At 38.0% G+C, this 18080-nt stretch overlaps 1 protein-coding gene across 4 annotated transcripts in view; it reads right to left on the reverse strand.

Moving 5' to 3' along the window:
- Positions 1 to 18080, reverse strand: part of LOC109958184 (CUB and sushi domain-containing protein 3-like) — a 229504-nt gene that overhangs the window by 130484 nt on the left and 80940 nt on the right. For all 4 annotated transcript variants that reach the window (XM_020596611.1, XM_020596613.1, XM_020596612.1 and 1 more), the window contains 6 exons: positions 12515 to 12703; positions 9256 to 9372; positions 4397 to 4612; positions 3026 to 3214; positions 1930 to 2099; positions 614 to 770 (listed from right to left, as the gene is read on the reverse strand). In XM_020596611.1, coding sequence (XP_020452267.1) covers positions 614 to 770; positions 1930 to 2099; positions 3026 to 3214; positions 4397 to 4612; positions 9256 to 9372; positions 12515 to 12703 — 1038 coding nt within the window. The remainder of the gene's footprint in view (positions 1 to 613; positions 771 to 1929; positions 2100 to 3025; positions 3215 to 4396; positions 4613 to 9255; positions 9373 to 12514; positions 12704 to 18080) is intronic.

Genomic DNA, 18080 nt, shown 5'->3' on the forward strand with positions numbered 1-18080 from the left:
ACAAAAACACTTTAAAAACAACTGCAAAATGCAGTGTTGCCAAACATTGTCTTGTGACAGTAATAAATTAAAAACTGTTAGCAACAATACACATTCAGCAGCCAATTAGGGGTGAGAAATAAAACCACTCTTTTACTGGTCCAAAATGAGCCAAACTGTCAATACACCTACATACATAGCGGTGCACACACCTACACAGCCAACACACCCACACATACACATACACACACACACACACACACACACACACACACACACACACACAAAGACTGTGATTTCAAACGATCTCAAACATAATTCACCTGTTTTAACGAGGAACACTTAAGCAGGTATGGACACTAATTGCAGGAGCAAAGAGCAAAGTGAAAAAGGGGAAAGGGATTCGCAAAGAGAGAGAGAGGAAAGAAAAAGCCTCCTTTTCCTGCGGGAGATGAGCAGACACACCATGCTGTGTTTAATGGATACCCTGACGGTGAAAGACACAGTGAAGGAGGGTGATTGTCAATTAAAATTTTATTTTAAATTCTGATAAATGTCTGGCTCCTGAAGTGAAGCTAAATTCATTCATTTAGAAAAGCTTTAGCCCCCCCACCCCCAATGAAATGTTACATACTGTGGTATATGAGCCGGAACCCCGCTGCCGTTGCCTCCTGGTCAGAGTAGAATTCAAGCCATAGGTAGTTCGAAGTGCTGGTAAGGGACAGACCTTGCATCATTGTGCCTGTGTAAGTGCCAAGGAGTGGGGCTGTACCATCTTTACCATCGTACACCTGATCAGAGACAGACAGGGACACGATGCCAAGTTTTACTGTAGAGGATGTAATACCTGCAGTAGAGTACAATAATATTACAAATTAAATATTAATACTGAAGAGAGAGAGCAACGATTAAAAAGAAGCTATTGGTACTGTATGTCCTGTTTTATATGGCACCTCTACTGCAAAACCAATGACTTAAATGAGATGTGAAAATTGGATTTTAGTGACCATATTTCCTTGTATTGATTTGGTACTGTGCATTTCGTAGAGTTGAATTAGCGAGGCTGATGGTGGAATTCATGATGTCAAAAAATTGTCAAAATATTAAATGTTATTGAATGTTAAAGCATTAAATCGAATAAATTGTAAAACACTGCATTCTCCAAGCAATGAGTAAGATACTTAAATTGTTTTGTGGATTTTTGCAAAACATCTTTGTTATTCTTTTATCACAGACAGTGTTTATTTGATGAAGAAGCACCCTTTTAAATCTAGAAAATTCCAGCTATTTGTTGTACCTAATGTTTTCTGATTGACATCCATGAAATAGCAAAAAATAAAATAGAAGGCTCTGGGTTTTTCCTTTGAAATACTACTGAGCCACTGTTTTGTTTTTCTTTTTTCCAAGTCAATTTAGCTCTCTAAGCACGTCTTTCCACATTTTAAATGTTCACAAAAAGCATCTAAGTACCAGAGATTACTGTCTACACAACTCCATTACATGAAACACACATAGTAGGCTACAATGCTGCTAAATTGAAGCATTAGACAGGACATCTGCATCCCAGAAAGCATGCATTCCAGCTGTGAAGTGGGGACTACATAGTAATTTGCATCTTATCAGTGGTGCTTACCCAAACTGTTAAAATGTCCTTGAGCAAAGAAATGAATCCTTTCTTTTCCACAGGGATGCTGCTGCTGCTGTTTGGCCTTTGCTCTGACTTCCAAGGCAAAACAATTATGTATTCTGCCTAGTGCTTTCCACAAAATCCCTATCCTAGTTCCCCACATTGTACCTAATGAAAAGCACCTCAACCTGCCTAATATACATATCCATTAATTAAACAATGGCACTAAGTGATTTGACTTCATCCTTAACCCAAGTCCTCGGTTTATTTGTTGGTTATCTGTTTTCTGTCGAACGAGAAGAGCGACTGCACTGTGTCATTACCTTGAGGATGTCGCCCTGTGCAAGTTGAAAGGTGCTGGCAGAGATGTTGACACCTTTGCCTGTTTGGACCTGAATGCTGTACACACATTCATGGTTGTTGTCATAGTTCATTGGATAGTTTGGTGACAAAAGAACTCCCTCATTTTTAGAGACTGTTGATCCACACTCGGCTGAGAGAAAAACACAAAGACAACAGACAATCAGTTACACAAGAACACACTGTAGTAGACTGGAGATAAAAGACATTGTATAACCAGTTCTTTAGCTTGGTATTAAAGAGATAAAGGTGTATTTCAAATGCTTTATTTTGATTATTTCTGATCATGTTCATCCCATTTATTATTTCAAAAATTCAATAATTATCAACTGGCACTGACACATTGCGAAATGTTGAGGGGCCTGTTAAAGGCTCAGTGTAGAAATATCATGGGCTTCATTTGCAGTCTTCATTTGCAGGACTTTGCAGCCCTTAACATGACTATACCAAGGAAAACATGACATTTTACTTTAAAACTCATTACAAATTAAAATGTCTCTTAGAGTCCCTATGTAAATAATTTTATTTGTTTCCAAGCATTATTATCATGTAAAATTCATGTCACTGTAGTATTCCTTTTCTAATAAAGGGCTAGACTGGTGTGTCAGAGGCAGGATAGTGCAAAACATTGTTAAGCACTCCATCACAGGGTGTAATGAAACTAGTTTAATTATGCCTCTTTTATGATACCACTAGATCTATGGAGTCAGCTCTTAAAATGGGCATGTAAAAATGCTTCTCTGCAAGAAAAAAAAAATCTGTGCGGTTGTATTGTCCCTGAACTCCCCTCCCTTGACTTGAACTGCCCTTGGAGTAGCCTACACTTTAATCAAGAAAAGATCTATTGGGATAGTTTTAACCTGTTTTAAACATGATTAATCACAATCTAAACTTTTAATTGGTGTCTGCTTAAGTAAATCACATTCCAGTTAGGTCTGTCTAATAAAAGGTTTATTTCTCTATTTCAAATAACATATAAACACTGATATGAGCTAAAGGCATAAATTCTGCAATACACATACAAGGAAGAAAACAGAATAAAAGCAGATGACCACGTACCAACACACCTTGGCAGAGGGGCACTCCACATGCGGCGGCCACCTCCCAAACACACAATCTCCCTCGCCCCCTGTAGACGATAGCCTGTGTTGCAGTAAAATGCCAGCTTGTCACCAATTCCAAATCTGGAACCAGTGTGCCAGCCAAACTGAGGTGTTCCAGGGTCCTGACAGGGCTCAAGATCATACTCTACAAAAAGAATAGCCACAAAAAAACAAACAAAAACAACAATAAAAAAAATGCTGTTTTGCCCCCAAAATGTATTACTAATATTCTCCTAGAACTGTTCTCTTGCTCAAAGAAACACACTGAGCACATTCAGACAGAAAGCAATATCGTAGCTTGCGGAGATTAACCATCTTTGTCAAGGACACTTCATCAGGTCTTCATCAAGCTTGAACCAATGACGTCTGGATGAACGATGGGCTCTCTAAAAACTAGGCCATCCTGTGTGTATTATTATACATGACCTGCTGGTGGCCTTATCATTTTAGATGTAGATACTCAGGCAACTTTTTCAGAAAAATACAGCATTCTTCTCACCTTCTACGTCTGGCAGTACGCAAAGTTATGTGCTGCAGAACTACTGCAGTTCAGCAAATGTGGCCTGACGGCACTGGCAAACAATCAAAGGTCATGAAAGGTTAAAAATGTATTTCTAATCAGGAAATCTATAGCTGCCGACTACACAGCATGCAAGGACACACATACACACAAACTTCATGAATATTTATAGCTGCGCAAGTTATACTTCACTTCAGCAAACAAACATTTAGCCAGAATTCTCATGAAGCAGGTCTTCTCCTTTTCTACCTTACTCTCTACACTCTGTCTATCAACCCTGCTCACTCAGCATCACCATCTGTCTCATGTTCCTCTTTATCTTCATCCCTAAGATCCCCACCTCTCTCCATTTCTTAGTCGCAGCATGAGGGTGGTATTATTTTTGTATACATCCCCTTTTCCCTCTGTCCCCACAGTCTTCAAGATACTGACCCACAAGGAATGCATTGATGATCATTCCTGTCACAACCAGACAACCTCGACCTGCATGACCTTGTTGTCTCTTAATTATCTCCTCTGATTGGTGCAGCCTGATGCATTGTCTACATTAAGCCTGCTACCATTTTGACTGAAAAGACAGTCCTCATGTTACTCTACGCACACTCTAGAGAGGCTTAGCACTTTTGATCTCATTATTAAACAAGCTCTCTTTGTCACCATGTCATAGCTTTTGCAATCTACACCTTCAACTCAACCCACATTTTCAGCATTTTCTCCCTTCCATTCTTCCTCTTCCAACCATCCCTACCCAACCTATCAATCCTCCCTCCTGCATTCTACAGACAGAAACCTCATAAGCCTTCACACCTGAGAAGGAGATGTTGAATCCCTGCAGTGATATGGAGAAGTCAGAAATGAAGCGTAGTTGTGCCTTGAAGTTGCCATACAGCCCGGCGTTGACTGGTGTAGGCCTGTCTGAGCCCGTGAGTCGAGCCAGTGGCTGAGCGAAGCTGCCGTTTTCTGTTATCAGAAGGTAGTCATGGTGATCCTCCAGATGAAAGGAGTGAAAAGTGAACTGCACACCTTGGTGGAGAAAATACAAAATCCCAGTATTTTTAAAAAGTACAATCACTGGCAGACACACACCATTCTAAATAGAATATGTCATTAATAAAACTATTTCATGTACTTGCTGAGACATTAAGAAACTGATTTGTTTATATTATAGGACAGACTGAAATTTAAAGTAATGTCTTCAAGTTAACTCCATTTTAAATGTCTTTATACTTAAACATTTTACTGCTGCCTTTTGTTTTTATTAAACTTCCGCATTATTTTCTTTGCCCACCATGTAAAACACAACAGGCCAATAATACAATAATTCACATGACCAAATCACTGACAGAAAATTTACTACAGTAGCAAAGAAAAACTACATAATTGTGTCCATGTTTTTAAAAATTATTTTAAAATTTATATAAACATTTAATATTTTGACTGGAAAACAAGCTTCAGGTCGGTACACACTAATACAGACCCAGTAGCAACATCTTCATGCCATCCATGATGGCCAGTTGGCTGCTTGTCAGTTCAAATGAGCGGTGCCATGCCATCTGTTGAATCTGTTTGAGTATGACTCTATAATGTCCTCCACAATCTTTGACTCACTTGATAAAAAAAAGTCCCAAATGGCAATAAATAAATAAAGTGAAATGATTGATTACACTCTGTAAAACAGCAATTATATTACAGAGAGCAAAGACAAATGATCTATTTATCAAGAGGCATCCCACTATTTTAGTTCAGTAGGTACGGGATGTCGGTCATTACTGAGTGGAATAGTTATATAGATACTATCCCCATGATGTGTGTTTCAGGTAGTGTTGATGAAAATTTGAAGAAATCAATAAAATAAAAACCAAACCATTATTAAAAAATGTATTTGTAGGACACTGACTTCATTAAATACCTTTGTTACCTTTCCTAACCCAGCACCCAGTTAATGATACAAGTATAGGGAATGAAAAATTTTAGAGATAAATTTACAGGTTACCCACATTTTAAAATTACAAAAAAGTTTGCTTCTGGGATATGCTGTGGCAACTATTTTTATATATACCACTAAACACAATTTTATCTCAAGGAATAAGTAGTCATCCTTGAACTTCAATGCTTAGTTTTGGCTCAGACCTACTCTATGAATCATTATATCCTGCTTTCATATCCATGTTCTCATTTTTTCATGTACTACTTTAAAAATGAATCATCTGTTTATCATGTTTTGAAGCTTTTAGGTGATGTGAAAATATTTAGCATCAGTTTTTACATTTATGTGCATGAGTTTTAAATGCCCCACACAAAATTTATTTGGCATTTTGAATATGTTGGTATAAAAGGCCCTGTGACTATAATTAGTCTATTTGTTTAAAGTTTTCATCATTAACAGCTGCTACTGGAAATCAAGTTTCATGTTTCCAGTTATTGTTGAATGTAATAGGACCATATAAAAAAGGATCCAAAGAAAATGGTGTGGATAAGAGACCATGTGAGGTTATTGTTACAATAATTTAACAGAAAGAAAGGGAACAATGGATGGTAGAAACATTCCATTCAATTCAATTTCCTTGTATAGCACCAATTCACAACAACAATCGTCTCAGGGAACTTTACATAATAAGGTCTATACATAACATTTTTATAAGAAAAAACCCAACAAACCCCCCTTGAGTAAGCACCTGGTGACAGTAGGAATGGAAAAGCTCCCTTTAACAGAAGAAACCTCTGACAGATCCCGGCTCTTGGTGGGAAGCCGTCTGCCTCGACTGGTTGGGGTGAGTTATTGGTCTGAGTAATATAGTGAGGATTAAGTGATGTACAGTAATTGAGGACTTCACTACTTTTGTGTGTGCCAGTCTCCTTTTAGAAGCTACATACACAGGCATAACCATTAACTTTCCTTCACAAGTCTAAAAGGTGATATACAGTATGTAAATGTGTACAATAATTAGATTGATCTTATTTAACAGCCGTTAAGAAAATATGAGTGACCCTTCAGAATTACCTGCATTTACATATATGCCTTGTATATTTATGCTGTGGTGGTAAATTGTTTAAAAACATGTATTCTTGCATATAATTTCACAATACAATACCATCTTTGTATTTTTCATGAAGACATTATGAGTTGAAGTGTATTTTGTAGTCTCCGAGTTGGAGCTTATGTGACCTAAGCAGCTGGTTTCTGTCTTGGCAGCCAGTGCTGTTTCTGGATAGGAGGGGGTGTGAGCAGTTAACACACATCTATATCTAAGAGGGGTTTGGTTTCACACATGCACATCTGTATGCAAAGGTTTGAGTAACATTTATACTTACTATAAAGACAGCATGTAGTATGCATTTATGCAGTGTACTCTGTTACACATTGGTGTGTATTCTTTCACTCAATATTGTGTGTTTATTCATTGCTTGAGAATTGTGTGCTTGATGAGGTGGTTTAAGCTAGGGCTGTCCAGAGCCCAAGAACATCTAGTTAGTTTTGTTTGAGTATGAAATGAAGACACATAGCAGTACACCATGATACATGATAGCACAGGGGTCCCCAACCCCCGGTCTCTGGAGCGGTACTGGTCCATGGATCATTTGGTACTGGGCCGCAAAGAAAAAATTTCATGGTTAAAATTATAGTTATTTTTCTTTAATTAGTCTTAGTTTGAAAAACGACTGTTTCCGCCCTTGCCTCACTACCACACTTTACTCTGGCACGCCATTTTACAAATCAGCGACACAAGCTAACCATAAAAAAAAAAGAGCCAAAAACAGAATTCACTGGAGAGCTTTGTCGGGAAGGAACGAGCAAACGATGGGACGGCAGAAGGGTCACAGACTGCCAGCAAAAAGAAAACTGCACTTAAAAGAAAATACCACGATTCCTACCTAAGTTGCGGGTTCATCGCAACAGGTGATACACAAGCTCCACACCTGCTGTGCATAATTTGCACAGCTAATAAAGCGTATTCTTTCTTGAAAATGCTTCGCCACATTGAGACAAAACACCCTACGTTAAAAGACAAGCCCTTGGAATTTCTTTCTAGTTGCAGGGTAACAAGCCCAGGGCTCCCACTGACTTTGCATTATGGTGAGTTGATATTATAGTGTAGAATTATTGTAATTGCCTAATATAAAGTGTAATTGTTGCATTCAGATTACATACTATGAACTGACAAAGGTTTTTGTTATTGGAACCCCCGCGCTTCTACCTGGTCCGCGGAAAAATTTTCATGCATGAAACCGGTCCCTGGTACCAAAAAGGTTGGGACCACTGTTGTAGCACATACACACTGTAAAGATGATCAGAGTGTCCATGTATGGTGGTAAAGTTGGTCAATAGGGTTTTGTAATAAGGTATATAAGAAATGGAATTATGTATTTTGGGAGAGTTGCAATTCACCGGTCTCTTTGCATGTAATAAAGAGATTGCTTTAAAATGAACCCTTCTCTCAAGAGTTTTTTTTACCACAATGTCATAAAATACAGTCAAATCTTAATCTAAGTTACAATTATAATCACAATATATCACAGAGACAGACAGCTAATCACACTCATATTCACATTTACAGGCAATTTAGAATCGCCAGTTAACTTGCATGTCATTAGACCATGGGAAGAAGCCAGAGTACCTGCAGAGAACCGACACAGGCACAGAGGATAACACACACATACACACAGAAAGGTGTTGAGCAGGTTCAAACCCAGAACCTTCTTGCTGTGAGGCAACAGTGTTAATCACTGTTCCGCCCGCACGTTCTAGTTGAACTAATAACACTGAAGTCATTTTATTGTTCTTGTCCACATTGAATACACCATTCAAACACTCAGACTCTAGGTTGGAAAAAGTTTGTGTACCCTCTAGGCTACTGACATCAACACTGCTAACTGGTGTCATGAGTCTGCAATCCAGGACTCTAATCAATGAAACATGACTGGAGGTGTGTGTTAGAGCTACTTTGACTTATTAAACACACCTAAACATTTGAATTTACTATTCATAAGAAGCATCTGCTGATGTGAATGAACCATTTCACTATGTGCAAAGATAATAATGTGGCATTATAATGGGTCTTTTGGAAGATAATAAGAAATATTACACAGGGATAATACAGCCATGTACTAGGGCACTGAGATAAGCTTTGTGTGCTTTTCAAATGATAATGAATAAGAATGTCTGGGAGAAGTAGCTACTGATCACGTTACTGACAGTGACTTCTGTGATAGTGGAATTAAGTGTGAATAAAACAGAAATACCAAAATTCTCTTTTAAAAGGTTAACCAAGGACATGGCAAAGCTGTTCACTAAATGAGCTAGCAGGCTATTGCACATTTGCTCAATTAAGTTTATTTTGAACTATTACCTGTAATGTTCTTGGAATATATTGAGGGGTTGCTTTTTTAATTTAGAGAGATTTATAATTTGGCCATTGTTAAGACTATTGAATGTGTCAAGCTTGTAGTAAGGTTCACAAAACCAAATGTGCAGTTACAGGGGTGTAACATGTAAATGATTCACACAAGTACAAAGCAGATATATTTTTTGAAACAACATACAGTATCTATAGATTAAAGTCTTGAAATTATATAGGTCTTGAACCCAACATTTTAAAAAGTGTATTTATTATATACACACTCATATGGTGAAGAGTGTATTATTTTAAAGTATGGGGTTTACCTACCTTTTCCGTGGCTGACTTCTACAGTCCATGTACAGTTTAGAGAGTTAGGATATAGCTCCGGAAAGCCAGGTGATAAGATGATCCCTCTAGGTCCCCTGATATCCCCACCACATGATGCTGAATCAAAGAAGAACATAAGTAATGTTAACTGCTGCTTAAAAAATGAAAATTGTAAATGAACCAATAAATGCTTGACTTGAAGACACCGGAACAATTTAAATGGACAAATCATTTGAGTCACATCCTGTCCTGCCATGTTCATGAGCACCTGTAATTCTGACAATTTTTTAAAACTCTCCCCATCTTCAAAGCAGCCTTGCTGCCTTTCTTCTCTGCTATGGTATCTTAAAAAGAAAAACATTGTCAGAAGACACAGTCCATTTGCTTTTACTTACAAACCACAAGAACTGAAACCATCAGTAGATTAGATCATCTGACCATTTTGCTTGTGATTTTTTTTTTAAACAATCATGCACAGTAGGTTCCTGTGACTTTTCAGTCAGGTTGAGAAAACAATCCAACTGCAACCCACCATGTAGAGTAGTTAAAGCTGTGATGATGGGTGTGTTGTCTAAACGAACAACACTCATGTCACAACACGACTCTCATGCATGTAGACTATTGATATAACTGACTGCTCCTTAGCACTAAGGAAGCTAATGAGATAAATCTCTGCACTCTCTGGCCGCTAGGGACTGGACGTTAATTCTACTCTAGATCCACCTGGAGGTGAACTTGTCTAATTAGATACTGCTCCAACTTGTAACCGTTTTCTCATGTGTTTCACCTAAAAGGTCAGTTTACATAAGAAGCTCTGCCTGTTAAATACAGCATTTATGAAATTTTGATGAGCGTTTGTTTTTTTTTCACCTTGTGTGTGTGTTCCTTGGCCTGAATGCCCTGAGGATTACATTGCTGCCAAATGCCTGTATGTTTTCCTCAAAACAGTGATCTTTGACAAATATTAGAAGTAGAACAGTTGTGTGTGTACATATTTTCAAAGTAATGAATGTCGGATGATGTTTTGGAGGATCACTGAAATGCCTGAGGCTCCACAGCTGCACATACCCACCTACCCCCCTTAAAGTATCTGCTTCCACCCTTGGGCCCTTCAGCAAGCAACACATCAAGGCCTGAATCCTTATCCACCAATGAAATTATATCCAATATTTTATTAATGAGCCAAAATTACATAAAGTCATTAAAAGTGGATGAGTATGCTTGGCAAATAATCTATTTTAGGGGCTCCATAGGCAGACATCCAAGGCATCTGGCACCACTCTGGCACACAACTAAGCAAGAAAACGCTCCAAGATATAAAGTGAATATTCAGGACAACCACTGGGATGAAGCTGTGTAACACATTACCGTGTCATATGGATGGTGTTGGCATCATATCATATTTTAGTGATCCATGACTAAAGGGCATCATTTAAGGTTTGTACAGTGCAACAATGACCACAATTGTCCTTCAGTGTGCATCTAAACAGCACAAAAGGCAAAAATGTACCAACAGCCCAGGCAGAGAGAGATTATGTCAGATATCAAAACTAACAGGAACTTCTTACTTTGAAGTTGAGCATACTCTATTTTTATGGCTACATGGATCATAACACTCCATGTAAGATGTTCACACAAGGACTAAGTCTATTTGCATTGTGATAGCCGCCTGTTTGGTTAGTCAAATTTGCTGTGGGCACCCCACAGTTGCTTATGCTTGTGTTGGTAATATTATTATTATTGTGTTGTTTTTACTGTATGTATGAAAAACAGAAGATGCTATAAGAACATGGTTAGCTTTTGCAAAAATAATTTTAGATACCTCTTGCCAGCTACTAGATGCAGCAGTCTATAAATATTTATGGAAAGATTTGGTGAAGTCTAAAACTCCATCAGTACTTCAAGTTATAACCTGGTCAATCATTAGGTGCCCTTTCAATGACAAGGACAAGAACTTTGGTTTTTGTATTTTAGGATCATTTAGCTCCAAGGTGTTCAAAAGTCATATACTGTATAAATATAAATATAAATATATATAAATATAAATCATATACTGTAGCATCGGTTGTTGACTGAGGTACTGAATTCCATTCCATCAGCTTGCAAAGCTTTCCATCAGACCTGCACAATGCTAATGAAATCAGAAAATATGAGTAGGAAAAAATTCATTCTGGCATTTATCTAGAATTTTTTTATAACAACTGAAATGAAATCAATTTTATAAGAATGATTTACTGACCTCAAATTCAACCCGCCAGTTTTAAAGATAATAGAAATCCATCTGTCAGCTCATTATTAGAGACTAACCTACAAAACCTCATGAAGGAGTGAGGTGCATCTCATTCACTGTGCACTGAACAGCAGTAGCCTAGCACTGGTTTTAGGCACTGTGTAAAATATTGGGGGTGTTAAGGTGTTTTTAACCTAATACAATAAAAATTATATTATAATCACTGTATGCCTGTATCAACTGATCGGGACATCTGCAGGGTGTTCGTTAATTACCACGGCTCTTTAGCTGCTTTCCTGTTATATTTTGTGCATCAATGAACAAATATTGTACATGAATGTCAGAATCAGAATCAGAATCAGTTTATTGGCCAGGTGTGTTGGACACACGAGGAATTTGACTCAGGTACATCGACTCTCAATGTGCAATATTTGGTGGCTTTAGTGCCTGCTGGAGCACATATCCTTGCACAGTGGTTTTAGGATAAGCTTTTATGAATGGAGTGCTGCTTGTGATGCATTTTAACATTTAAGTATGCCTATAGGTGTTGGCACATACAGATACAGAGCAATATACACTGACCAGGCATAACATTATGACCACCTGTACATCTGTATGCACTTCAATGCAACACTTCTGCCTTAACATTTGTGTTTATGAAGCTCAAAATGTTTCAGTTTTTGTGAGATTGTCATAAATGTATAAATTCAATTATATGCTCATTATTAAGGTCATAGTTAAAGGTGGTGTTGTACTGGACTACATTAGGTGATCCTAATATTCTGACCCTCTCATGTATGTCAATGGACAGGACAAAAATACAGAGACACTTGACAATTGACAGATAACTGACTTTGTCAGTTACAGTCAGCCAGAGTCAACTGGCCATGAAATGCAAAACAGCACAAAAAAAGATATATTACCAGTATAAATACCACTCACTCTAAACAAAATTGTGGTGTTATAGATTTCTTTTGATGTGAAGGTACTGGAATGCACTGTAATAAATGTAACACTTCACATACGTACCATCACAAGAGGGCAGCGGTTGGCTCCAGAAGTGGTTCTTCTCACAAATCAGTGGCTCCTCGTGGCTCAGCCTGTACCCTGGGTCACACTGGAAGGACACCGTGGAACCGATGGATAGGTCATGGCTTAACCTTACGCCATTCACGGGGATACCAGGATCCATACAGGAGTATGTGTCCAATGTGACCACTAGCAAAATTAAGATCAAACTGTTATTTCTTGAATATGTTTTGAGATAAGTGTACATACAGTGACAAGAAAATGAACAGCACTATTAGCAATTTCCTGCTTTTCTGCATAAATTGGTCATGAAATGTGATCTGATCTTCAAATCACAAATATCAACACATATTTCTAAGCTGATAAAACACAGTCATGATCTTTCATGTCTTTACTGAGCACAGCCATTAAACATGCAAACTGATGGTGGAAAAAGTAATGACAACACCAGGCTTCTGATGTCACTAAAGTCAACTGGCGTCCAATCAATGAAATGAGAAAGGAGGTGTGGTTTAGAACTACCTTGACTTATAAAAGCACTCAAACAGTGTCAGTGTGCTATTCACAAGCTGGCATCAGCCGATGTGAGCCATGCCTCGCAAAAAAGAGATCTCAGAAGACCTACAATCAAGAGTTGTTGATTTGCATGTAGCTGGAAAGGGTTACAGAGTCATCTCAAAGACTTGATATTTATCAGTCCACAGTTAGACATACTGTCTATAAATAGGCTGCTTTGCTGCCTTTGGACCTGGGCCGATTTCCATTGTGGAGGGGGAAAATGAATTCCCAAGTTTATCAAGGTTTCCTACAGAATAATGTCAGGTTGGCTGTTCACAAGCTGAAGCTCAGAACAAGCTGGGTGATGCAACAGAACAGTGACCCTAAACACTGAAGTAAATCAAGTACTCTACTTTGGGGAGACACAAATCACCTGTTGGAGTGGCCCAGTCAGAGCCCAGACCGCAGCCCAATAGAGATGCTGTGTAATGACCTCAAGAGCCATTCATACCAGACGTCCTAAGAATATGGCTGAGCTAAAGCAGTTCTCTGAGGAAGACTGGTCCAAAATTCTTCCTGAACATTGGGCAGGTCTAATCCACAGCTACAGGAAGCGCTTGCCTGAGGTTATTGCTGCCAAAGGTGGTTCAACCAATTATTAAAACAGTGATGTCATTCCTTTTTACGATATCACTTTGTATGTTTAATGAGTGTGTTCAATAGAGACATCCACGTCAACAGAGATCATGGCTCTTTGTGTTTTATCAGCTTAGAAATATTGTGTTTGTTGATATTTGTGACTTTGGTGAAGATCAGATCGCATTTCATGACCAATTTATGCAGAAAACCAGGAAATTGCAAACAGCGCTGTTATTTTTTTCTTGCCACTGTATTTACCCTGGCAATTGAATTTAACATAGTATTTGATTTTTTTTAGCAAGTCCTCTCCATTCATTCATATTTATTTAGTGTCTAGTTTTTATGTTAACCTATGAGCTTGTTGTCTAATACAATGACTAATAATGTGCACTACATATTAAGTAGAATGTCACTGTGCAAGTAATTGCATGATTTGCTTTTGCAAATAAAATATTAATACTGAGCTACAGAGCTATATTAAAGTCATATAGCATTTATGAAGCATGAAATGGCAATTCTGTTTTTACAGTCAGTAACATTTCTAGGGTGGCTGTATAAAAAAAAAAGTACTGACAGAACCCATGATTGCAACAAAGGACAAAGGCACTGTTGGCCTTGGGTGACACCCATAATAGAGACAGTAGGTTTTCCAAATTAGGAGATTTGCTTTGACTTTTTTTTTTTACTTTAAAGATGCACACTTGTTCAAGTTTAATCAAAGAAAAATATATTACATGATGAACAAAAACACAGAAAAAGTAAGATTTCTGACATGAGCAAAGGCTGTTTTATAACACAACACAGTTACATAAGAGTAACATTGCAGCAGTTAATGTAATATTGGATTCTTCTTCAGTTTCGTTCTGAATAACCTTGACACAGTTGTCAGTTCCTCTGGTGTTAAATAAAACAAGGTTCCATCATGGCATTGTCCCTCTTTTGTTAAATTTAAGCAGCTCACCCATTGAGATAAGGTCAACAGTGGATGTACAGAGCTGTAGTTTCAGGAGTAGAGAGAACTAGGGGAATGATCTCAGTGAAAACTGAACAAATATGCTTCCATTTCTGGTTGTCATAAAAATGTGTTTGTCCACGGGAATGAGCATAGTAGTGCCAGCTCTGTCTTAACATTCAGTGATGCAAGCTGCAAAGAGATGCCCCCCATTTTCCCCTCTGATTTCCAATAGGGCTGCTTTTGATGCACTAAAAATAAGCTGGCTTTAGTCATTGACTGGCAGCAGTTGTATAAGCAATTATCAAGTCATCAGCGGTAGACTATTCTTAGGGAGCATTATCAGAACCTGTTTCTTCTTCTTTATCTCTTATTTGTGCTGCTTAGTGAGCAGTTACACTGAAAATGGAAGCTTTTATTTTAGGGGGTTACTTGGAAAATAAATATGCTCTTGTCTGCCTGTGTGACCATAAACCAATTTGTGCTTATTTCCAGGGCATCCATATACACAGTCAGTAAGATATGACTGAAAACATACATTTAAAAAGCACAACTAAAACAGATATTAAAGGTATGGGAACAACCACCTATCACCCTTTGTTCTCTTTCAGAGGTATCCTGGTTTTAGTCCAATTTCTGGTGCTGCAGTATTTGAGGTGACTGACCCAGTCAAAGGACTTAGACGTGTCAGCAAATAGTATCCTGTTCACTGTCGGACATGTGTCTGACATCAGTGACTGAGTTCAGCACGAACTCCATTTAAAGGTATGGTACACAATGTGAATTTTATCTAAAATAGCACCCACTGCAGAATCACACAGCAGCTCATCTACACACTGTCAACAGGTCAAACTATATATATACTACTATACATATACTGTGAGATTTGATAAGGTCCAGCTTTCCAATGTAATAAAGTATTTTCCCATGCCCCGTGAATGCACCATGGTGTAGATGGCGGCATCCTTCGATTTCCGGTGGAAGGAAAACAAAGGAAAAAAAGGGAAGAAAAACTTTCTTTTGTCTCTTCAGGGTTGGTAGTCTACTCCTAGAGGAGGTAAGCAGTGCCATCCACAGACTGGATGCCACCTAAGAGGCCTGCGGAGGATACTCCAGATTCCAATGACCACCTGTTTCCAGGAGGGTGGTAGGATTACAGAGGATTTACATTTTTTCCTATTGAGATCTCAATATTTTATTTGTTACTTTTGAATTAATTTTTTTGGGTCAAACCTGATACCATACAACTGACGCATCAAATTGAAAAGAAGTGACTGAACTGCCTGCGATGGATTGGCGACCTGTCCAGGGTGTACCCCGCCTTCGCCCGATTGCTGGCCGGGATTGGCTCCGGCCCCACCCGTGACCCCGCTCAGGGATTAAGCGGTAGAAAATGAATGAATGAATGAATGACTGAACTGCATCTTATTGGGACAATTCTTCTCCTCACTCTGTGTAGAGTACCATCACCAAGCTCCTTGTGAACCCAAGATAACTGTACCCTATTGTGTAGATATAGACTTTCGTTTGGTTTTCATTCATTAGATTAGATATTTAAAGAGCATTTGACTGCTAAATTTAGAAGGGTGACAGCAGAGGGAGAGGGACTCACATACATTAGCGAGTAGTGAGTCCTTATTTGTTACATAAACATGTTAGAGAAGTACAGCATTCATCGATCACTGCCTGCAGGAACTTGGTGGAGAAAATTATTTCTATTCATCCATAATTCCACGTCTATAAATCAAACTAAAATATGTTATGCAGAAATAACACAAAATAAGTAATTTGTCTGGAGTAAAATTACAAAAAATATACATCTACATGTGATTCCAAAATATTTTGTAGTATTTATTGTACTAGAATAAGCTTCCTATTACACACAAAGGGAATGATACAGTGTTTGTCCTAAAGCTTATTCACAGAATAATTCACCACAACCCTATTTTGTAAGACCAATTTTATAAATGCACCAGGCTGAGTTTCCCCACAGCATCAGCAATAAGATACATGCTAAACTGCAACAGAAGAAGCTAATATGATCTTACTTTTCCATCCACAGACTCAACAAAAGAGAAATGCTCTTGAGAATCAAACATAATAAGACAAAAGAACTTGTGGTCTGCTTTCATTCAATAATACAGACATAATAAACTTTGCCTTATGAATCACATCATATCATGAAGTCATGAATCACACATAGGGGTAATGGTGCTAGTGCACACAATCATGAAAACAGACAACATGATGGCCAAATAATTAGATTTTTCAAAGACTACCATTTCATGCATAATGATGTGGGGGAAAAGCTTACAACACAAACTCTACTAAGAGCAGATGAGGATTTCATTATATACACCAGCACTAGCTCTCTTCTCCTCCCAGACTGTGCACTTGAAGTCAACTTTCCTCCCCAAGATTGTATCTTTAAATTTGGTGTGTGATGACTTGGAATATCTGACAAGATGCTCTAAAGTGAAATAATATGTCTGAACAGCCAAACAGTGAATATGTGGACATGGCATATCCCTCACCCAAGATCAAAGCTCCATACAAATATGTCTGATCCGGTTCATTGTTGACAACAACACACAATTCCACTGAGCTCTCTGCAATTTACTTTCACTAGCCAGTTATATTTACAGCACAATACCAACTGAGTTATGGATGGGATCATTCATGGGGAATTGAGGCACTGTAGCATGATAAAACTAATTTATTTACACAGATGCTCCATCAGTCAGGTTCATGTCTTTCATATCATCATCATTGTAAAAAGTTTTCCTCATTGTATGGAATTATTAATTTTTGTGACCAACATTCTGATTGCCATTTTGGCAAAAAAAAAAAACAAGATTTTTGCGAGCGTAACAGTATTTCAGGTTTAAATTGGCGAAGTTACTCAATAGGCAGATTTGAGGATCCACAGGGAAATTTATCCCATAAATGTGATGAACTAGCTCATACATGCTGCCAATAACTATACATTTTGTAGTATGATCAGATGAAATGTGCAAATGTGCCGAAGTCCCTAATCTTCCTCTGATCTAAAGCAAAGAGGTGAGATGCAAGTTATATTTGTATAGTATTAAACTACTGTTCAGTCTGCAGTCACTGTGTGAAGAATTAACATGTATTCACAATTGCAATGTTGACATCGGTTTCCCATGAAAATGTACAAAATTCTATAGTCTCACTCTAAAAATTTTTATCCCTGAACCTACTGTAAATTTAAGTTTCACTCTGAGAACCAAAGCTCATTGTGAGAAGCTGTTATCATAGTACTGGTGCTCTGTCATGTAATTGAAGTAAATGAAACATCCTCAACACTGTTTCGTCTGGATACACAGTTTCAGAAACTTCCTGAAAAAGTCTCACAAGAAAGGCAAACCAATTTATTGTCATTAACCACTACATATCGGAAGACATGTTCCTTTACTTTCTCTCCTTTACTTGGTATACCTTATTACTTTATTT

Source organism: Monopterus albus, unplaced genomic scaffold (assembly GCF_001952655.1).
Source record: "Monopterus albus unplaced genomic scaffold, M_albus_1.0 scaffold31.1, whole genome shotgun sequence".
NCBI lineage: Eukaryota > Metazoa > Chordata > Actinopteri > Synbranchiformes > Synbranchidae > Monopterus > Monopterus albus.